General features: G+C 44.0%; 2 protein-coding genes and 1 long non-coding RNA gene across 3 annotated transcripts; 1 reads left to right on the top strand and 2 right to left on the bottom strand.

Moving 5' to 3' along the window:
- Positions 1-3266: 3266 nt before the first annotated feature.
- LOC139380216 (uncharacterized) lies at positions 3267-7399 on the bottom strand. The gene is made up of 4 exons (XR_011628431.1): positions 5848-7399; positions 4286-4982; positions 4025-4113; positions 3267-3889 (listed from the first exon to the last, which is right to left on the bottom strand). It is a non-coding gene; the product is annotated as an uncharacterized lncRNA (long non-coding RNA).
- Positions 7400-7994: 595 nt separating this feature from the next.
- On the top strand, positions 7995-11022 carry LOC139380110 (uncharacterized). The gene is made up of 2 exons (XM_071122566.1): positions 7995-8441; positions 10100-11022. The coding sequence occupies exons 1-2, from the start codon at positions 7995-7997 to the stop codon at positions 10811-10813; spliced, it is 1161 nt and encodes a 386-aa protein (XP_070978667.1). The 3' UTR covers positions 10814-11022.
- LOC139380343 (potassium/sodium hyperpolarization-activated cyclic nucleotide-gated channel 1-like) lies at positions 10928-16817 on the bottom strand. The gene is made up of 10 exons (XM_071122956.1): positions 16517-16817; positions 15938-16124; positions 15117-15221; positions 14862-15005; positions 14503-14664; positions 14330-14423; positions 14078-14205; positions 13768-13914; positions 11775-12012; positions 10928-11472 (listed from the first exon to the last, which is right to left on the bottom strand). Exons 1-10 carry the CDS (start codon positions 16699-16701, stop codon positions 11297-11299), a joined length of 1566 nt encoding a protein of 521 aa, XP_070979057.1. The 5' UTR covers positions 16702-16817; the 3' UTR covers positions 10928-11296.
- Between the last annotated feature and the right edge of the window lie 6142 nt (positions 16818-22959).

The following is a 22959-nucleotide window of genomic DNA, read 5'->3' as shown; positions in this document are numbered from 1 at the left end:
AACCAAGATTGAACTCTTTGGCCTGAATGCCAAGTGTCACGTCTGGAGGAAACCTGGCACCATCCCTACGGTGAAGCATGGTGGTGGCAGCATCATGCTATGGGGTGTTTTCAGCAGCAGGGACTGGGCGACTAGTCAGGATTGAGGGAAAGATGAATAGAGCAGAGAGATCCTTGATGAAGTCCTGAGCACTCTGGGGCAGGTTCTCAGACTGGGGCGAAGGTTCACCTTCCAACAGGACAACGACCCTAAGCACACAGCCAAGACAATGCACTAGTGGCTTCGGGACAAGCTTCTGAATGTCCTTTAGTGGCCCAGCCAGAGCCCGGACTTCTCTGTAGAGACCTGAAAATAGCTGTGCAGCGATGCTCCATATCCAACCTGACAGAGCTTGAGAGGATCTATAGAGAAGAATAAAATTAACTCCCCAAATGCCCTCCGATTTGACACACTGAACTCTGTCTGCAAAGTAATTGGTGAACCAAAGGCAGTCATCCGAAAAACCGAGGCTACTGAGTCTGCCAATAAGAATACGGTGATTGACAGAGTCGAAAGCCTTGGCAAGGTCTATGAAGACGGCTGCACAGTACTGTCTTTTATCGATGGCGGTTATGATATCGTTTAGCACCTTGAGCGTGGCTGAGGTACACCCGTGACCAGCTCGGAAACCAGATTGCACAGCGGAGAAGGTACGATTCAAGATGGTCAGTGATCTGTTTGTTGACTTGGCTTTCGAAGACCTTAGATAGGCAGGGCAGGATGGATATTGGTCTGTAACAGTTTGGGTCCAGGGTGTCGCCCCCTTTGAAGAGGGGGATGACTGCGGCAGCTTTCCAATCCTTGGGGATCTCAGACGATATGAAAGAGAGGTTGAACAGGCTGGTAATAGGGGTTGCGACAATGGCGGCGGATAGTTTCAGGAATAGAGGGTCCAGATTGTCAAGCCCAGCTGATTTGTACGGGTCCAGGTTTTGCAGCTCTTTCAGAACATCTGCTATCTGGATTTGGGTAAAGGAGAACCTGGAGAGGCTTGGGCGAGTAGCTGCGGGGGGGGGGGAGCTGTTGGACGAGGTTGGAGTAGCCAGGCGGAAGGCATGGCCAGCCGTTGAGAAATGCTTGTTGAAGTTTTCGATAATCATGGATTTATCGGTGGTGACCGTGTTACCTAGCCTCAGTGCAGTGGGCAGCTGGGAGGAGGTGCTCTTGTTCTCCATGGACTTCACAGTGTCCCAGAACTTTTTGGAGTTGGAGCTACAGGATGCAAACTTCTGCCTGAAGAAGTTGGCTTTAGCTTTCCTGACTGACTGTGTGTATTGGTTCCTGACTTCCCTGAACAGTTGCATATCGCGGGGACTGTTCGATGTTAGTGCAGTCCGCCACAGGATGTTTTTGTGCTGGTCGAGGGCAGTCAGGTCTGGAGTGAACCAGGGGCTATATCTGTTCTTAGTTCTGCATTTTTTGAACGGAGCATGCTTATCTAAAATGGTGAGGAAGTTACTTTTACGGATACCCGGGCCAGGTCGATTAGAAAGGCCTGCTCACAGAAGTGTTTTAGGGAGCGTTTGACAGTGATGAGGGGTGGTCGTTTGACTGCGGCTCCGTAGCGGATACAGGCAATGAGGCAGTGATCGCTGAGATCCTGGTTGAAGACAGCGGAGGTGTATTTGGAGGGCCAGTTGGTCAGGATGACGTCAATGAGGGTGCCCTTGTTTACAGAGTTAGGGTTGTACCTGGTGGGTTCCTTGATGATTTGAGTGAGATTGAGGGCATCTAGCTTAGATTGTAGGACTGCCGGGGTGTTAAGCATATCCCAGTTTAGGTCACCTAACAGAACAAACTCTGAAGCTAGATGGGGGGCGATCAATTCACAAATGGTGTCCAGGGCACAGCTGGGAGCTGATGAGAGACTTATTTCTGGAGAGAGTAATTTTCAAAATTAGTAGTTCGAACTGTTTGGGTATGGACCTGGAAAGTACATTACTTTGCAGGCTCTCTGCAGTAGACTGCAACTCCTCCTCCTTTGGCAGTTCTATCTTGGGAAGATGTTATAGTTGGGTATGAAAATCCCCTTCCTGAGCCAGGATTCAGACACGGCAAGGACATCAGGGTTAGCAGAGTGTGCTAGAGCAGTGAGTAAGACAAACTTAGAGGAGGCTTCTGATGTTGACATGCATGAAACCAAGGCTTTTTCGATCACAGAAGTCAACAAATGAGGGTGCCTGGGGACATGCAGGGCCTGGGTTTACCTCCACATCACCCGCGGAACAGAGAAGGAGTCGGCTGAAGGCTATCAAAACTGGTCGCCTAGGGCGTTGGGGACAGAGCAGGTTGATGGTAGAATATATTCAGGGCATAATGCGCAAACAGGGGTATGGTGGGGTGCGGGTACAGCGGAGGTAAGCCCAGGCACTGGGTGATGATGAGAGAGGTTGTATCTCTGGACATGCTGGTTGTAATGGGTGAGGTCACCGCATGTGTGGGGGGTGGGACAAAGGAGGTAACAGGGGTATAAAGAGTGGAACTAGGGGCTCCATTGTAAACTAAAACAATGATAACTAACCTGCACAACAGTATACAAGGCATATTGACATATGAGAGAGACATACAGCGAGGCATACAGTAATCACAGGTGTTGAATTGGGAGAGCTAGCTAAAACAGTAGGTGAGACAACAGCTAATCAGCTAGCACAACAACAGCAGGTAGAATGGCGATTGATTAGGCAGAGAGGGTCGGATTAACTACACACAGAGCCTAAGTGCGGCTGGGGCCGACAGATAAAACATAAACAAGCAGAATGGATTACCGTGATTAATGGACAGTCCAGCATGCATCAGCTATGTAGCCAAGTGATCAGTGTCCAAGGGGCAGCGGTGGATGGGGCAGGGAAGCTGGACTGGCGAGTGTTATCCAGGTTAGAAAACTAACAATGACCAAATAGCTTGTAGCCAGTTAGCTGGTTAGCTTCTGGAGGTTCTTGAGTGTGTTCTAAAAATGTAAAGATAATAGCGGTTCCGTATCACATTGGGTGAGGCAGGTACCGGAAGGTATAAACAAATTAAAAATCGAAAAGGGATAGAAAGTAAATATGGGTTCCAAGGTTAGCAGGCCTGTGCTAAGCTAACAGTTAGTAGACGGTGCTAAACACGGTAGCAGTTACATTACAAATACAGGTGTGCCAAGCTTGAAGCGTCATAACCAAGAAGACTCGAGGCTGTAATCGCTGCCAAAGGTGCTTCAATAAAGTACTGAGTAAAGGGTCTGAATATTTATGTAAAGAAGGTATTTCAGTGTTTTATTTGAACCTGTTTTCACTTTGTCATTGTGGGGTATTATGTGTTGATGAGGAAAACAAATAATTTAATCAATTTTATAATAAGGCTGTAATGTAACAACAAAAAGTCAAGCCCTACTCAAAGGATGGTCAGTAAATGGGACCTCACTCAGTAGTGTCGAGTCATTTGGGAGGTTTAAGAAGGTAGGGAATGCCATTTTAATTCCGATCAGGTATGCGTCTGTGACAGGATTTTATACATGGCGCTGGTACCTACTCCCTGCACATGCTACAACCTCTTCAGCTCAGTCAGACACATGAAGTACATGGGGGCTTTGATGCCCACCCCCGTGATCCTCTTCAGCTCCTTCATCAGAAACCCTGCATGACCACCTGAGGCAACAGAGTCCCAAAATACATTTCTGTGGCACTTGATCTTCTGAATGGCCTGGTTGAGGCTGGACAGAGGAATCTGTCTCACGTAGCTTGGAATACTTTCTGACACCATGGCCAGACACCGCCCTGGAGGGAAGACTTTCTGACACCATGGCCTGACACAGCCCTGAGAGAAGACTGACACCATAGCCAGACACCGCCCTGGAGGGAAGATTTGGGCCCTGGAGGAATGACAAAAAGAGAGCAGAGGTTTGACTAGTAAGTAAATCTATTGGAATTGGTAATGGTGTAACTATTTTTAGGATATGTTATTAATAAACCTATTCTACTTTCTTGTTGGCATTATCAGAGTTTACCAGTTCTTCCCTGTTGCTGTGTGGAGGATTGAAGGTATGTTGTGTGGCTGAACTACTGCTGTGGGGAGTTTCTTGCTCTGGGAAATGAGCTGTGAGTTGAAAGACAAAACCCATCATCAAAACCAGTCAGCACAGAAGGTAAAATAACATCTCTCTAAAAGCCCACTTGGTAGTACAGACACTGAAGCCCTTGCACCCCTATCTGTGCACAGGAAAGGCAGTTCCCACATCTTCTACTCCACAAGTCTCCAGTGCAATCACCTTAAAGAGGTCCTGTGACAGAGCTTAGGTCCAGCATCTCGGGACCGAATGGCTCGGGGTAATCCCCTCACCCGCAGGGTACCCAGGTTGGATGCCTGGGTGGAACCGTCCGGCTCCAGGATTGAGAGGGGGGCTTTCCTGCCCCATGCTCTGCTCCCCACGGGCTCCACCACCACCCGTCTACAGTCAGGGAGAGAAGGGACAGTGAGGCAAAATAGATACTACAACTTAACTATTACTATAAGTAAGCACTCAAGTGACTTTATAGCAGTTTCAGCTTTCAAAGGGAAAAGTTGCCCAGAAAGGACTCTATGCTTGGCATCTCTGGTGTAGATTTTTTCCACTGTACATCCAATGATCGAGATCTCTAGGACATTATATAACCAGGCTTGATTGGCGCCTCTATTGGAGGTTGGAAGTTCCAAGTGATCTTGTTCTTCATCTGCCTGTGTGCGTCTCACCCTGCAACATGACAGTTACTCACTATATTTGAGTGCAATTTGTAGTTATGTCTATGGTCCATGCCTCCATAAATACATAAATAAACAGACATGTTGACAGACTGACAGTAATACACATCTTTCTGTTGCTAAGGAGCCTGTTGATGTACGGGATCTCAAATACTGGGACCTCAGTGCGGCTTGGGTCACTCTCTCCCTGCAGAAAAGGGGACGTGGATGGGCTTTGATCTTCAGACCTGGGGTGAAATAAAATGTATTCACATGCTTATCACAAACGGACAAAAATGTCACAAAAATAGTCCCAGGCAGTGTCAACATCGGGAGTCAGACTTACATGATCTGCACCATAGTATTGATAGAGTAAGAACGCTTGCTCATTAAACTGTCTAAAATGTATTTAAAAAATATAACAGGGTTTGGCTTTGGTAGTTTATGTATTTCTAACACAAGCTTTTGCATAGCGATCACTCACATCATTACAGAATATCCCAGTCAATGTGTATTTGTGAGGGGTATTCGTTAGAATGGCCAATAGTGTTGATTTTTTAGGTGCTCTGGGATTCGGTCTTGTAGGAGCATTCATTAATTGTGCGAGAGTCACAGTACTTTAAAAGAGTCCGATACAGACGTAAGCATGTCTCAGTTCAAATCTCATAAAATAATGAATTCAGAGTAATTTAGCTTCTGTAGGACAATAGAGAGTTTAGTGTGTCCGAAGCCGAGGGCGGTCTGTAGCAGCCGACTACAGTGATGTGGGAGTCCTTATATACAGTTGAAGTCGGAAGTTTACATACACTTAGGTTGAAGTCATGAAAACAAATTTTTCAACCACTCCACAAATTTCTTGTCGGTTAGGATATCTACTTTGCGCATGACAAGTAATTTTTTCCAACAATTGTTTACAGACAGATTATTTCACTTATCATTCACTGTATCACAATTCCAGAGGGTCAGAAGTTTACATACATTAAATTGACTGTGCTTTTAAACAGCTTGGGAAATTCCATAAAATGATGTCATGGCTATAGAAGCTTCTGATAGGCTAATTGACATCATTTGAGTCAATTGAAGGTGTTCCTGTGGATGTATTTCAAAGCCTACCTTCAAACGCAGTTCCTCTTTGCTTGACATCATGGGAAAATCAAAAGAAATCAACCAAGACCTCAGAAAAAAATTGGAGACCTCCACAAGTCTGGTTCATCCTTGGGAGCAATTTCCAAACGCCTGAAGGTACCACGTTCATCTGTACAAACAATAGTACGCAAGTATAAACACCATGGGACCAGGCAGCCGTCATACCGCTCAGGAAGGAGATGCGTTCTGTCTCCTATAGATGAACGTACTTTGGTGCAAATCAGTCCCATAACAACAGCAAATGACATTGTGAAGATGCTGGAGGAAACATGTACAAAAGTATCTATATCCGCAGTAAAACGAGTCCTATATCGACATAACCTGAAAGGTTGAGAGTGGTGCTGATGGTATTGTTGGTCTAGTCGGAGTCACACTTTTGACCTCTTTCCGCAGCAACCAGTGATCCGGGTCAACAGCATCAATGTAACAGTATAGCTTTCGTCGCCCCGGGCTCAAACCAGAGACCCTCTGCACACACAGACAACTGACACCCCTGAAGCATCGTTACCCATCGCGCCACAAAAGCCGCGGCCCTTGCAGAGCAAGAGGAACAACTACTTCAGGTCTCAGCGAGTGACGTCAACGATTGAAACGCTTTTAGCCCCGCACCACCGTTAACTTGCTAGTCATTTCACATCGGCTACACTAGGAACAGTGGGCTAACTGCCTTGTTCAGGGGCAGAACGACAGATTTTTACCTGGTCAGTTCGGGGATTCGATCTTGCAACCTTCCGGTTACAAGACCAACGCTCTAGGCTACCTGCCTGTTGGCGTATTAGCTGCTCCTTCACAACAAGCCAGTTATGTAAATCATTCTCTAAATTATTATTAACTACAAGCAGCTCATCAGGTACTACATTGAGGCCGCTGACCTCCGAGTGCAGCTCATGCAGCACCCTCAGTGCTATGATCTGAAACAGTTTTACAGCACGTTACACAACAAAGTGACAAGGTGGACTGACTCTTCTTCTGCCATACACCTATCAAAATGGTTCTGATCCGACATTTGGCCTCACCTCTACCCAGTGGAATATAAATGACATCTAGTTTCAAAGGTCTTTTGGCAGACCGCCAGCTTATCGGAGACCAATCTCGTCATTATATAGCTACTGCATCTCTGGTGGAAGTATGTTTCATACATTCTTCGTCGTAGTTCTGGTGTGCCTGCTAAAGACCGGCAGTTTCAATCTTCACGGCTAGGTTTCGCAGCGAAAAAAGTGCCTACGAGTCAATTTGTTATCAGATGTGTTTCTAAAAGTAGTATCGTTATCCTGAACTGCAATTTAAACAACTTTCGCTGTCTGTTTAAATCCATACAAGTTGGCACAGGAATTTGGCGCCACTTCCGGAAATAGTTTTAGTATTTACTATTCAGGACTTTCACCACCGAAGAAGAGTGCATCTCGAGCTAAATGCAAAACTGCCACCTACCGGCTTCACGATTAAATACATTTAGTTACAGAATCAAATCAACGTTTATTTGTCACGTGCGCCGAATACAGTGAAATGCTTACTTACAGGCTCGAACCAATAGTGCAAAAAAGGTATTAGGTGAACAATAAGTAAATAAATAAAAACAACAGTGAGAAATGAGCAAGATACTTTTTGAAGAATTCTGTGGTGGACTGACAATATCATCATGAAGAAAAACTTCAAAGGCAAGAGTTCATAAAACACTTCAATATGAACATTTGTAACATTCATGACAAAAAAATGTCTATCCATCTATTCATTTGCAATAAGCTCACTTCCTTTACTTATAACCCTCTTTAGCATGAGGACGATTAATAGAGCTAGGAGGTGGAGGAACCTTATCAGATCGCTGATTATGCTGGAGAGTGTATAAATACTGAGGAAACCGTGAAGGTCACCACAGACCTGACGAAGAAACCTTCTGACTGGTGAGTAATGGAGTAACATGTCAACTTTCTATAATCTGAATAGCATAAGTATTTACAGAAGATTATGGTTGGTAGATATTGGCCTTCTGTATTGACTACACTGGCGTATTGGCCTATAATTAGATCTATTTCTCTTGATTCCTCAGCACCAGAATCAGCAGGCTATTTCACACTTAACAGATATTTAGTAAATAAAACCATTTAGTTGTAGCAATGGCAATGTTCGGCAAGGTGCTGGAGCCGGTGGGCTACATGCAGACCATGAGGACTCTGGTGGAGGGCATCTGTACCTACCTGGGTGGCAGTGCCTCAGCTGAAGAGACAGACCTGGCCAGGAAGAACCTGGACTACATAGACCAGGAGCTGGCTGCTGCAGGGCCGGGCCTGCTGACCGACCAGGAGGTCCATCGGCTGGAGGATGACCTGGCCGTGGTCTATTACCAGCTGGGCGCGGTCGTCAGGGCCCAGTCTGAGTTCACCAAACGGGAGACAGAGGTGTTTCTCCAGTATGTTCAGGAGCACCGGCTGGAGAGGCAGCTGACGGCACTCCACAGCCGGCTGATGGGGGTGTCGGTCCTGACAGACCAGCCAACCCTGCTGGAAGAGCTGGTCCAGAGCCGCAAGCCCAAACGCTGGGAGATGAGGGAGTTCTGTGTCAAGGTCAGTGGGTCAGGGAGTGGTCAGCCATCAACACACAATTCTCAACAGGCAACAGAGGTCATCATGTTACATTCAAAATTTCTCTAACCAATTAATGTGTAAATCACATTCTTTGGTTTACCAAAATTATCCATGAAGTTCAAAGAACAGAGTTGCTTGCCTGGGCACCATGCCTTATAGACATGAAGCTAATGCTTTTCTACAGTCTTAGAAAAAAGGGTTCCAAAAGGGTTCTTCGGCTGTCCCCATAGGATAACCATTTTTGGTTCCAGGTAGGACTATTTTGGGTTCCATGTGGAACCCTCTGTGTAAAGGGTTCAACATGGGACTGAGGAGTTCTACCTGGAACCAAAAAGGGTTATTTAAAGGGTTTTCCTATGGGGATAGATGAAGAACCCTTTTGGGTTCTAGATGACACCTTTTTTTCTAAGAGTGTAGCCTACTTCCAGATCTGGCACTCAGCCAAATTATTTCACCACTAAACATTTTACACTATAATAGTCAAAGTTACTGGTTGTGTGTTTTATTCAAAATAGATAGTGATAATTGTAATGCAGTTGCATATACAAAGTTCACCCCTATCTTTTCCAACACTTGGTACGTCACACTGAAAAATGTATTCCTCTGCTAGTGAGCAGAAAATGTATGTGGAGAGACAATCTTATTTCACCTTGCAAGAAATACAAACACATCTGTTATGTTAACCTTGGATAACTTATCAGTCACAAACATTGCAGCAAAATGTATGAGACTGATTAAATACAAGCTATTTTGGGCACTGTGTGATCTTGAAGGATCGTCCCAGCCCCTGCTGTTGAAGCAGATTTTTTCAATCATATACATTATCGTGAATATTGATGAGTGAGAAAGTTAGACACAAAAATATCATATCCCCCCCCCCGCCCCCCAGTGTAACCTTCCATTTTATTGTAATGGTGAAAGGTCTTGGGGGAATGATGTGTTTATCTAACTTTCTCACTCAACATTATTCACAAATTCATTCAGAATTATCTGTAATCATGGTAGCATCCACATTAATGTACAAGTGTTTAGAAACATTGTATTCTTCTTTACAATCAAAGTAAAGAAGAATACATTATTTACCGTTAATTTCTATTGGGCATAAAATCATCTGAAACACAATCAAATCAAACTGCAAATTCGTCCAACAAATTGAGTCACAAGCTTGAAGTGGTCATTGCGGTCTCTGAATATGGAATCAAACACTTAAAGTAGTGAAAAGTTAATACACAAGTGAATTTGTCCCAATATCTTTGGTCCCCTAAAATGGGGTGACTATGTACAAAAAGTGGTGTAATTTCTAAATGGTTCACCCGATATGGATAAAAATACCCCCAAATTAAAGCCGTCAGTCTGCACTTTAACCTCAGTCAGTGTATGATGTCAAATCCAAAGTGCTAGAGTAGAGAGCAACACAAATGTCTCTGTCCCAATACTTTTGGAGCTCACTGTGTATAGCTCTATGCTATGCCTCTCCAAATGCTGATTCTTCAAGATGCAGTCTGTTCAGTAAAGTAGACCACCAGTTAACTAAGGGGGGCAACACTACTATTATTTAATCTCCTGAACATGAGTCACATAGTCATAGCATAGAACTTGGGTTTTGTTATATCAGCCTCTCTTCCTTCCTCTTGCAGGTGAATTTTGTCCTAGGCACGGGTCTGCTGTGCCTCTTCACCGAGGCCTTCCTTACGGGCCGAGATCAGGCCCTGCTGATGAAGACCTGGTCTGAGCGCATGGGTGCCCTCTACAGGAAGATGAAGACCACTGGGGGTCGCTGTTCGGGCTACTTCCTACAGCAGGCGGAGGAGGACGTGCGTCAGCAGCTGCAGGAGGCCATGCAAAGCCGTTCAGCTCCCGAGGAGGCGGCAGCCGGCATTCTAAAGACCCTGGAGAAGAACTACGACTGGCTGCGCTGGGCCGTCATGGTGCACCCTGCCATGGGGCCCTTGGAGGAGGATGGGGGGGAGGGCCGGGGGAACACACTACAGCCCAACCACTTCTTGTCTGTGTCATCTGAGGCACCATGCCCTCATGTGGTGGCCTGCTACCGTGACACGCCCACCTCACTGGACAAGAACCACATCCACCAGCTGATCGTGGACCTGGAGTGGAAGATCCCCAACCCACCTCCAGAGGTGTACGCTGCCATCGAGGAGGACCCAGGGAAGGCCCGACGCTACCTGGCCTCTCGCATGCTGAAGAAGCTGCAGGAGGGGCTGGGCTCAGCGGTGGCTGTCCATGTGGTGCCGGGCAAGATGGAGATGAAGTGTAACTTCCCCCAAGCCTCCTACTACCTGTACGAGTACAAACATAGGCTGGCCTCGGGCACCTTGTGTGTGTTTGGATAAGAGAGAGGGGGGCTGGCTAGTCTTGCAGGCTTAGGTTCAGCTGCTGCATCTGCTGGGGCTGGGCACACATGAATGAATTCACTACTTAAAAAAAACTCCAGATGTTCAGTCAACTGAAACTATGTTTCCCTTTTTATTTCAGCTGTTTCATAACCAAATAGACCTTGTTTTATGTAACTGACATTTCTTCACAATAAACAATTAGAAAAACAAAACAACCATTTTAATCATTGCCTGTCCTGAAATACATTCTCAGTTAAAGCAACAATATTGTGTGGTGTTTGGGATCCACCCAGATCTAGAGTATAACTATTAGTAATCCAGACTATGGGTTGTATGATGCACAGCTAAACATGTATTGTGGATTTGCTAAATTTGAAGAAATAAATATTCATAAAGTATAATACAATTTTAGACCAGTCTACACAGTACCAAGTCTGAGCTACACTATACATAAGTGGTCACATAAATGGGCACACTGCACTAGAGATGTATCACATCTTCCTTGTCCTGTTGTGCATACTTTTCCATGTCCCTCCTTATGTCAGGGAAGCTCTGTAGAACCCTCTGGAAGCGATCTGAGGACAGGGAGAAGAGCTGGCACGTGGTCAGAGCTCGCACCGTGGCCAAGCGCTTTCCTTTGGTCATGAGGCAGGTCTCTGTAAACCAGTAAGGCACAGAACACAATATACATTTATTAAAATGCATATCAGATATGCCCACTGTTTCTTGTCATATCCTGCATAGTCCCAGGGATGTAATCAGCACAACCATGTAGAACAGAAGAATAAGAATAACTTGTGTTGGGGGTTGGGTCTTTTTCAATTATGTAAGAAATGGATGAAGGATGAGGTTTGACTATCAGAATTTCAAGATTACCCAATCTCTTGTGTGATGGCCTGAATAGAATGATAGTCTGAATGAATGATGCTGAAATGAGCTACTCGAATGTGAGCCTGACCTCCAAAGTAGTCGCCGTCAGCCAGCTCCTGCGGGAAGGAGTCTGTTTCCACCAGGACCTGGCCGTGCTCGATGAAGAACATGCGGTCGCCGGGCGCTTTCTGGTGGAAGATGACATCATCCTCCTGGAAGACCTCGTGCTGAAACTGGAGGAGGACGGTGTTCAGGAAGTTGACATCTCGGTTCTGGAACATGGGTACGTTGTTCAGCAGGCTCAAACACATCACTGTCAGAATCTCCTGCATAACACACACCAAGCTTTTCTTCAGATTGTTTCATAATAAAGTTGCACAACTAGACAGACAGATTCCACTATTAAACACAGCTGTAATAACCTAAGGAAATCACAGTTAAGTAGAATGTAGCTATGTACTTCATGTAGTTACGTACTTATACTTTCACCGAACAAAAATATGAACGCAACATGCATCAAGATTTTACTAAGTTACAGTTCATATAAGGTAATCAGTCAATTGAAATAAATAAATCAATAAATTAGGCCCTAATCAATGGATTTCATTGGGAATACAGATATGCATCGGTTGATCACAGATACCTTAAAAAAAAAAGGTAAGGGCGTGGTTCGGAAAACCAGTCCGTATCTGGCGTGACCACCATTTGCCTCATGCAGTGCGACACATCTCTTTTGCATAGAGTTGATCAGGTTGTTGATTGTGGCCTGTGGAATGTTGTCCTACTCCTCTTCAATGGCTGTGTGAAGTTTCTGGATATTGGTGGGAACTGGAACACTGTGGTACGCGGCGATCCAGAGCATCTCAAACACGCTCAATGGTTGACATGTCTGGTGAGAATTTAGACCATGGAAGAACTGGGAAATGTTTTAGCTTCCAGGAATTGTGTACAGATCCTTGCGATATGGGGCTGTGCACTATCATGCTGAAACATGAAGTGATGGTGGCGGATGAATGGCATGACAAGGGCCTCAGAATGCATTCAAATTGCCATTGATAAAATGCAATTGTGTTCGTTGTCTGTAGCTTATGCCTGCCCATACCATAACCCCACCACCACCATGGGGCACTCTATTCACAACGTTGACATCAGCAAACCGCTCACCCACACGACACCGTTGTCTGACATCATACCAGGTACAGTTGAAACTGGGATTAATCCATGAAGAGCACACTTCTCCAGCGTGTCAGTAGCCATCGAAGGGGAGAATTTGCCAACTGAAGTCCCTTACAACGCCGATCTGCAGTCAGGTCAAGACCCTGATGAGGACGATGAGCACGCCAATGTGCTTCCCTGAGATGGTTTCTGACAGTTTGTGCAGAAATTCTTTGGTTGTGCAAATCCACAGTTTCACCAGCTGTCTGGGTGGCTGGTCTCAGATGATCCCGCAGGTAAAGAAGCTGGATGTGGAGATCAAGGGCTGGCGTGGTTACAAGTGGTCTGTGGTTGTGAGTCCGTTGGGCGTACTGCCAAATTTTCTAAAACAACGTTGGTGGTGACTTACGGTAGATAAATTAATATTACATTATCTGGAAACAGCTCTGGTGCACATTCCTGGAGTCAGCATGCCAATTGCACGCTCCCTCAAGTTGAGACATCTGTGGCATTGTGTTGTGCGACAAAACTGCACATTTTATAGTGGCCTTTTATTGTCCCCAGCACAACGTACACATGTGTTATGATCATGCTGTTTAATCAGCTTCTTGATATGCCACACCTGTCAGGTGGATGGATTATCTTGGCAAAGGAGAAATGATTAATAACCGGGATGTAAACAAATCGGTGTACAAAATTTGAGAGAAATATGTTTTTTGTACATATGGAACATTTCCGAGACTTTTATTTCAACTCGTGAAACATGGGGTCAAAACTTTACATGTTGTGTTTATATTTTTGTTCAGTGTATATTTTTTTTACATTTGTACATTATTATATAAGGTCTGCCTAATGTAAAGTGGGACCTAAAGACACAGTGAATACAGAGAAGTTGTATAAAATAGAATAGAATATGACTGAAGTACCTCTCTCAAAGCTGAGGAGACTGAAATTAGAAAATTCTTCTCGTCAAACCATCTCCCCCCATAGCGGGCCCCGTAGTACTTGTTGATGCGAAGCCGAAGGTCATTAGGAAGCTTCAAGAAAGTCATGTAGTCATCTAGATGATTCATCTGTAGATTATCAGACATTATGGCCTTTGAATGATATGCCATTACAGTTAAGTGACATATCAATAGAGTTCCTTTCTTATGTGATCAAGTTTGAACCTGAGTCATCTGTGTTAGCTTTATGAGCTAAAGCCCAGGCATTAAATCTCCATTACACTTAGAATACCTTGTTCTTGTAGGCCTTTGCTGCTTGGTCTACGTTGGTTATTATGGCAGCAGCGTTGGCCACCAGTACAGTGTACATTAGAGCCCCAGACAGCATACTGGTCATGACCACCCACAGCTCCACCTCATCTATGGATCAGAAAACCCAGTACACACAAATACAGTGTAATAATTTGCTATTAAACTCCACGCACTCCAGTCTTGGAGTAGCATCAGTCTAATAGAATATCACCAGATTATGAACAGTCCTTACTTGTTGGTGACTCCGTGGAGCCATAGGATATTTGGATCATATGAGAGAGAGCCCGAAACACTCCAAAGGAATACTTCTCACCAACCGTGGCATTCTGTAAAATACCACATTGTAGGGTGAATTAACCCTTTCAATGCAGCTGAGACCAACATTTCAGTATATGTGGGGCTTACCATCAGTTTCTCTCGTCTGACCCAGCAGTCTGATGGGAACTCCTCCAGCATCGGGACAAAGTACTGGATACAACCGTTCCAGTGGCACAGCAGGAACATCATCATAAACAAAGACAGTATGCGGAAGAACAGTTGAACATACTCCAAGTTGGCATTTGAAACCTATCAGGAAAGAAACAAAGGCAAATTATTAAACATGATGCCACTAAAAATATTGATTGGACTGCAAAGATAACCTAGACGTGTATGCCAATCAAAAGCACTACCCCTGTACATGTTTGTATTGCTTCATGGCCAAATGTATTTGTAGTACAAGGTTTGACTTTGTGGGGATGTGCAGCATACATATCAGAAATTACCTTCTCAACTTCATTGAAGAAGCGGACAAGCCTGGAGACTCTGAGGAGCCTGACGAGGCTGATGATTCGGACAAACATGAGAATCCGGACCATTCTACTGGCTTTGGAACCTGAGGTGGAGGTGTCACTGTGTGATTGTAACTCCTGTCACAATAAAAATACACAAATACATATTTTAATTCCATGATCTTACATTAGACTGGAACTACTGTATAACAGCGTGATGCTGGAACAGTTGGAGTGATTTATCATTACCGCAATTAATAATATGTAGCCAATTGGGAATGCTGCAATCACATCTGGTATGAACCAACTCTTTAGGTAAATCACACTGATCTTTTTGATGTCCAGGATAGCCACCTGCGGAATTGAATAACAGACAGTAGATGTTCAGATGATTGATATTAATGATTGGCAGCATGCTTCAGACAAATGAATCATTCAACCATTCAACGGAAGCTAAATGTTTTGGGATTCTGGCCAAAATGAAACGAGACAGTGATGCCATCCAGAATGTACGTCATAAGCTATTAATAGAGAAGTGCATTAATATAAACTTGACAGGGTAGTCAATTGGCCAAACTTTCACATTAATATTTTAAACCAACTTGGCCTGAAACTGAAACAGCATAAAGCACTAACTGGTTCTTGATCAGCCCCCTTATTTGCCCATTTCCTTTTTATCAAATAACAATGATCCACAGCCATGTTTCATTTTGTTTCATTACCGGTGCACTTCAGGACATATTTACTAAGCATCTTGGTCCTAGGTAAAGTTTGTGCCTGTTATTTTCATGAGAGAATTTAAGATAAAAGGAAACCTAATCTATAAATAGTTATCTGTAAATTAATCTTCTTCTCAGAATCTTTATCTTCCAAATTTGGAAAATTCCCTCTTGCAAATAACAGCTGCAGGCTTAGCACATGCGCCAGGGGTTCAGTTAAGCTGGCCCCTTCTGTGTATTGAAACTAATACAGATAGGGCAAATTGGGATTGCATGCTCGTGGAAGGGGATTATAAAACTATCACAGATTGGGACTGGTCTGAAAATACAGTGAAGTCAGAGCCACGTTACCTCACTGTCCTCAGAGATGATACCCATTCGAAAATTCAGAGCCACATCCATCAGAAACAAAGTGTCCGAGAAGACATTGAAACCTTCCCAGCCCACTCCACTGTACCCGTCTAAGAAAGCTATCTCCATGGGGATCCCAATCAAATTCAGGAATGTGATGGCAACCATACACATGATGTAGTAACTCCTACAAGACACAATAACAAAGGGTTTGCATATTAAAGACATGCAGACACGCAGTTCTTAGACACACTGTTTGAAACACCCTTTCGTGTTTTCTTTGGCATATACCTAAGCTCTTTGCTGTCTTTGCAAACTTTGCTGTGTTGTGCTTTGACAGGCAAACAAAATGCCAAGACATCCCCAAGGTCTAACTTGTTGTTCTAGGACAGACAAAATGCCAAGACATCCCCAAGGTCTAACTTGTTGTTCTAGGACAGACAAAATGCCAAGACATCCCCAAGGTCTAACTTGTTGTTCTAGGACAGACAAAATGCCAAGACATCCGCAAGGTCTAACTTGTTGTTCTAGGACAGACAAAATGCCAAGGCAGCACAAACAGTAGTTAGAGAAGAATACCTTATGGGGCTGAATGGGTGGATGACCCAGACTCCACTCTGCAGCTGGCGTATACATTCCTTCTCCACAGCTATCTCGCTGCCGTACACAGATAGAGATTGCCTGTTCAGCTGAGGCAGAAAGACACCTCTCCAACCACAGGTGCTGGCTGTGCGTCTGCCGACAGGGGCTTGGGAGTTCTCCATCCCAGAAGGAGCACACAGTTCCTCTGTTCAGCCGACCGAGCTGGCCATCCTTCCCTGGGCTGCTGAAGAGTCGCGTCTAACTCAGTCTTTTTGGTCACAGGGTAATTTTCCATCACAGCTCCTGTGGCCGGGGCTTATTGAGGTGGTGTAGTGGGAGGAGAGTAGATGCCAGACCTCTCTCTCTCTCTCTCTCTCCCTCCCTCCCTCCATGGGAAACATATGTTTATATTGCCAAAGCAAGTGAAATAGATAAACAAAAGTGAAATGTTTTTTTACAGACAACATTACACTTACAAAAGTTCCAAAAATAATAAAATTATTTCAAATGTCATATTATGTCTATATGCAGTGTTGTAATGATGTACAAATAGTTAAAGTACAAAAAGGGAAAATAAATAAATATTGGTTGTATTTACAATGGTTTGTTCTTCAGTGGTTCCCTTTTCTTGTAGCAACAGGTCACACATATTGCTGCTGTGATTGCACACTGTGGTATTTCACTCAATAGCTATGGGAGTTCATAAACATTGGATTTGTTTTCGAATTCTTTGTGGGTCTGTGTAATCTGAGGGAAATATGTCTCTCTCTCCCTCCCTCCCTCCCGGCTGATAAACTATTGAGTATCTCCACCATGCAAGCATGAATTAAGCCCAATCAAAAGACGAGTCTGGATGACATTAATACTAAATACAATAGCTGGTTTTGAATATCACAATTATTATCATCTGAACTAGACAACTAGGAGGGCACAGGATGAGAAGTTTAGTAATTGTAACAGTTGACCATTGATTATGAAAAATAACGACTCTACTTTTGGTCTGATCTGTTACCCACCAGTACCTCCTCCAGTAAGATGGGAATGAGGGAATCGAGTTACACACAAGGGAACTTTATTGCCATACACAGTGCCGGCTCCAGGCATAAGTGACAATCATGGAGTAAGCATAAAAGTGTTAAACAAATCAAAGTACATGTTATATTTGAGATTCTTCAAAGTAGTCATCCTTTGCCTTGATGACAGCTTTGCACACTCTTGGCATTCTCTCAACCAGCTTCATGAGGTAGTCACCTGGAATGCATTTTTTAACAGGTGTGCCTCAACATTGGGATTAGACACCTATAAATAAAAATGTATATACTGTAGCATACAGTGAGGGGGTAAAGAACTACATGCAGTTCAACTAGTAATTTAATTACATTTTGATGTAGCTTGGTGGTAGTTGAACAAAATGTAATTATTGGTAGTGTACACCATGTAGTGGTGTAGCTAACTACTGGAACTATACATTACTTATTTTTTTAAAGAACAGAAAATATGGGTAAAGTAGGCAAGATTTCCTTTTTTGGCATCAGACCTGCCTAGTTCTTACTTGAAACATAGTCTTTTGTGTTTAATAGGCTAAATTACACATCAGACTCCAGAGTGATCTGTCTTGCAATTTGTAGTCCATAACATTTCAGATATGATCATTTTTCACAAAGTAGTGAACTACTTTTTCAAAGCAATTTTAGTTAAGTCAATTATACTGTATGTTTTAATAGGGTAGCTCTAGCTTAACTTCTTCCAGTGTGAAGTAATTGGTAGCTTGGTAAACTATATGTTCAATGTAGCTTTAAATCACTGAAATGCTTTCTAAGTAGTAACTATCAAATTAGTAAAAATCTCATTTTAAACAGCTTACTATAAGATTTCACCTTTCTTATAACTGTAAAACACACTGCTCAAACAAATAAAGGGAACACTTAACACTTAAACAACACAATGTAACTCCAAGTCAATCACACTTCTGTGAAATCAAACTGTCCACTTAGGAAGCAACACTGATTGACAATAAATTTCACATGCTGTTGTGCAAATGGAATAGACAACAGGTGGAAATTATAGGCAATTAGCAAGACACCCCCAATAAAGGAGTGGTTCTGCAGGTGGTGACTACAGACCACTTCTCAGTTCCTATGCTTCCTGGCTGATGTTTTGGTCACTTTTGAATGCTGGCGGTGCTTTTACACTAGTGGTAGCATGAGACGGAGTCAACAATCCACACAAGTGGCTCAGGTAGTGCAGCTCATCCAGGATGGCACATCAATGCGAGCTGTGGCAAGAAGGTTTGCTGCGTCTGTCAGCGTAGTGTCCAGAGCATGGAGGCGCTACCAGGAGACAGGCCAGTACATCAGGAGACATGGAGGAGGCCGTAGGAGGGCAACAACCCAGCAGCAGGACCGCTACCTCCGCCTTTGTGCAAGGAGGAGTAGGAGGAGCACTGCCAGAGCCCTGCAAAATGAACTCCAGCAGGCCACAAATGTGCATGTGTCTGCTCAAACGGTCAGAAACAGACTCCATGAGGGTGGTATGAGGGCCCGACGTCCACAGGTGGGGGTTGTGCTTACAGCCCAACACCATGCAGGACGTTTGGCATTTGCCAGAGAACACCAAGATTGGCAAATTCACCACTGGCGCCCTGTGTTCTTCACAGATGAAAGCAGGTTCACACTGAGCATGTGACAGACGTGACAGAGTCTGGAGACGCCGTGGAGAACGTTCTGCTGCCTGCAACATCCTCCAGCATGACCGGTTTGGCGGTGGGTCAGTCATGGTGCAGGGTGGCATTTCTTTGGGGGGCCGCACAGCCCTCCATGTGCTCGCCAGAGGTAGCCTGACTGCCATTAGGTACCGAGATGAGATCCTCAGACCCCTTGTGAGACCATATGCTGGTGCGGTTGGCCCTGGGTTCCTCCTAATGCAAGACAATGCTAGACCTCATGTGGCTGGAGTGTGTCAGCAGTTCCTGCAAGAGGAAGGCATTGATGCTATGGACTGGCCCACCCGTTCCCCAGACCTGAACCCAATTGAACACATCTGGGACATCATGTCTCAATCCATCCACCACAGACTGTCCAGGAGTTGGCGGATTCTTTAGTCCAGGTCTGGGAGGAGATCCCTCAGGAGACCATCCGCCACCTCATCAGGAGCATGCCCAGGCGTTGTAGGGAGGTCATACAGGCACGTGTAGGCCACACACACTACTGAGCCTCATTTTGACTTGTTTAAAGGACATTACATAAAAGTTGGATCAGCCTGTAGTGTGGTTTTCCACTTTAATTTTGAGTGTGACTCCAAATCCAGACCTCCATGGGTTGATACATTTGATTTCCATTGATAATTTGTGTGATTTTGTTGTCAGCACATTCAACTATGTAAAGAAAAAAGTATTTCATCAAAATATTTCATTCATTCAGATCTAGGATGTGTTATTTTAGTGTTCCCTTTATTTTTTGAGCAGTGTATATATTCTTATATTTAGTGACAGTACAAATTTGGCCCCATTTCATATAACTGACGACAGAGCATTTTCTGTCCACCATTCTAATGTCTGCAGACATCAACTAAGAACAGGGTGGCTGAGAATACATTCAACTTTTAAGCACACCCGGACGAGCAAGGGCTATCAGGGTCTTCGGAAAATGCCATTGCTATGAGGTTCACGAATGTGATAAACACCATGAATATGACATAATAATGCCTGTAAAGATAAACACAAATGGGTTAGCCAACATTTTGAAGACAAATCACAACCAACCACCTGTCTTTCTTGCCAAACCATACAAAAAAGATTGCAGTTAGAGTGCAGTATAAGTGCAGTACACTGCAGTATAACTGCAGTTATTCTACAATTACTGTGTCCAAAATACCACAGTCAACTCTAATTACTGCAGTTTCAAAACGGCAATCTTTTTTGTATGAGCATTCAAACTTACAATGAACATGTTATTAAGTGCCTCCTTGAAGGAGGGAGGTGCAGGAATCAAGAGCAGGAGAGCAAGGAAGTCCCAGTGGCACAATAGTTTATTCCGAAAGTCCCAACTCAACAACAACATGGGGGGGAATACGCCCAAACGAGGTCGCCACACACAGGGAAATAAATGATACACACGGGGGAGAAACCTCTACTCCTACACACATACCAAACCGGTACAACTGCCGAGTGAAAGAAAAACCCCTTGGTGCAGACACGCACCCCTAACACAGTAACCACAGCAAAACAATCCCGCACAAAGACTAACAGGCAGCGGAGGTAAATAAACCCACCGAAATCAACGAATAGGACACGGGTGTAAACAATACAGACAAACGAAAAATGGATCGATAGCAGCTAGTAGGCCGGCAACGACGACCGCCGAGCACCGCCCGAACAGGGAGAGGAGCCACCTTCGGAGGAAGTTGAGACATTTTTTATTCAATTGTTAGCATGCCCATTGGTACAAAAGTATCTTTTAACAAACAAAAATAAGCGTGTAGCTAGATAATCATTATGTGATTTATTATACGTTTATTTCAGAGGGGTCCTTGATCTCAGCCTGTAAAGACCAACCAGAAACAAGGTCTTAGTACCCCAATATGGGGCAAGCACTGTTGCTAGCGTTAGCTGCAGTGCTTGCCCCATATTGGTGTACTAAGACATTGTTGCTAGCTAAGGTAGCCAATTTACCAGCGGTGCCCATTGACGTAGAAATACATCGCATCAGTATCTGTCCCATTATGGCGTCTGTGAGAGCAAGGGCAGCGCCAGACTTTTTCACTGGATGTATAAATCTTTAGCATCTGATTGGCATTTCTATTTACCACCAAATATGGGGATTAAAGAAAGGCCAGTGGCCGGCAGTGGGAGAAGATGGAGCGAGACATTCTGCAAGTTCTCATCTATGAAATAGTTGATCTCAATACAGTTCCCAAAACTAGAATATGTTACGAACAGTGGACTAAGTTTTGTAGACTTTGCCAAAGCTTTTAAAAATTACATTGTTTAGAAGGAGTGCAAGGGAAAATGTTGTTATTGCACACTCACGCTTTACAGAGAAGACATTCCCTTATGGAAATATGCAAATAACTGTTAAAACATGCCAATAGGATCTTGCTAGCTAGTGCTTGGCTCGTCCCACCTCCTTGCTTGTTCTACACACTATCTCTAATTTACTCCCATTGGAAAAGACAGGCTGTGGTCTATCTTGGGTTAGTTATACAAATGTTTGGCATCGCAATTGAGGCCATCTCCATTTTGAAGTAGTCAATTTTATTCTTATGCTACTTCTATGATTTGGCAAACAAACTGAAAGGGTGCACACTGCCACTGTGTGTTGTTTGAACAGGCATAAAGCCAAGGTTGGCGATTTACTGCCACCTGCAGTTATGGAATGTTTCATAATGTGTTTGGAGTTACCTTTATATCTAATAAACTATGTAGAGTTTACACTTCCTTTTCTAATTATAATGTGGGAAGGTCAAGATAATGAAAAACTAGCTACCAAATCTATTCATACATTTGGGGGGGGGGGGGGGGGGGGGGGGTCAGGCCTATTTCTCCTTGCTGTTATCATTGACCTTAAAAAAGTATGATGGGGTCCCTGGGCAAGAAAAGGTTGAAGACCGTTGAAGTTTGGGCAGAGAGGAAAAGGTGAGGCAAGAGGGTTTACTCAGGCCATAATCTGTTCACGAAAATAAGACCACAAATTGAGGAATGTTTGTATGGAGGTCAATTTGGTCAATGAAAAATATAATTGATAATTTGCTCCGTCAGGCTTATTTGATCTAATATAAGTTTCGTAATGGTTAGGTTGTTACGAATGCACTGATATAAGTGGACGCACAAAAAAACGTGATATCGGAGTTGTGCCTGTTGTTCTCAAGCGTATTTTCCCTCTCATTTGCTATAATGGTCCCACCTGATCTTGCCTTCTCCCACCTGCGTTCCATCTTTGAGGACATGTATTTCCATTTTTAGAGCGGTCACTCTACTATCTGGTCAATAAATAATCTTTGATATGGGTAACTGCATACTTGGAGTGTGTCTGAAAGTGGGCGTTGCAAAATAAGTGGGTGGATCAACAGCAATGGGTGTAACATCAGTGGGTGGATCAACAGTGATGAGTGTAACATCAGAGTGGTATAATACAAAGAAAGCTAGATCTAGTCAGGCTTTTATAAAGCTAGCCAGCTTCACATTCCAGCTCAGGCTTCATCCGTACTACGATGGTGGATATTACTTGTCTGCCCCCACTAACTCTAACATGCTTGTAACTGCGAGTGCAAGTAGCTAGTCAAATGCCAAACTCTTCATTGAGACAATGGGTTAAGGGAGGAGGATTGGAGGGAAAGAGAAGAGGTTGAAAAGACTGAGGAAGGCAGAGGATGGGTGTGAATCTGTTGAAGCTAGCAATAACAAGGGAGAGGGTGTTTTGAGCAAGATTGGTGTCAAGTTCAAA

Source organism: Oncorhynchus clarkii, chromosome 22 (assembly GCF_045791955.1).
Source record: "Oncorhynchus clarkii lewisi isolate Uvic-CL-2024 chromosome 22, UVic_Ocla_1.0, whole genome shotgun sequence".
Lineage (NCBI taxonomy): Eukaryota > Metazoa > Chordata > Actinopteri > Salmoniformes > Salmonidae > Oncorhynchus > Oncorhynchus clarkii.
The sequence above is the reverse complement of the archived record's forward strand: the minus strand, read 5'-3'. Positions and strand labels throughout refer to the sequence as shown.

What these genes read in the sequence shown, in the direction of transcription:
- LOC139380110 (XM_071122566.1), top strand. Translation starts at nt 7,995, where the DNA reads ATGGCAATGTTCGGCAAGGTGCTGGAGCCGGTGGGCTACATGCAGACC. An exon ending in TGAGGGAGTTCTGTGTCAAG is followed by an intron (nt 8,442 to 10,099) that starts GTCAGTGGGTCA and finishes TTCCTCTTGCAG; the next exon opens with GTGAATTTTGTCCTAGGCAC.
- LOC139380343 (XM_071122956.1), bottom strand. Translation starts at nt 16,701, where the DNA reads ATGGAGAACTCCCAAGCCCCTGTCGGCAGACGCACAGCCAGCACCTGT. An exon ending in GCTACATATTATTAATTGCG is followed by an intron (nt 15,006 to 15,116) that starts GTAATGATAAAT and finishes TTATTGTGACAG; the next exon opens with GAGTTACAATCACACAGTGA. An exon ending in TGACGGCGACTACTTTGGAG is followed by an intron (nt 11,473 to 11,774) that starts GTCAGGCTCACA and finishes ACTGGTTTACAG; the next exon opens with AGACCTGCCTCATGACCAAA.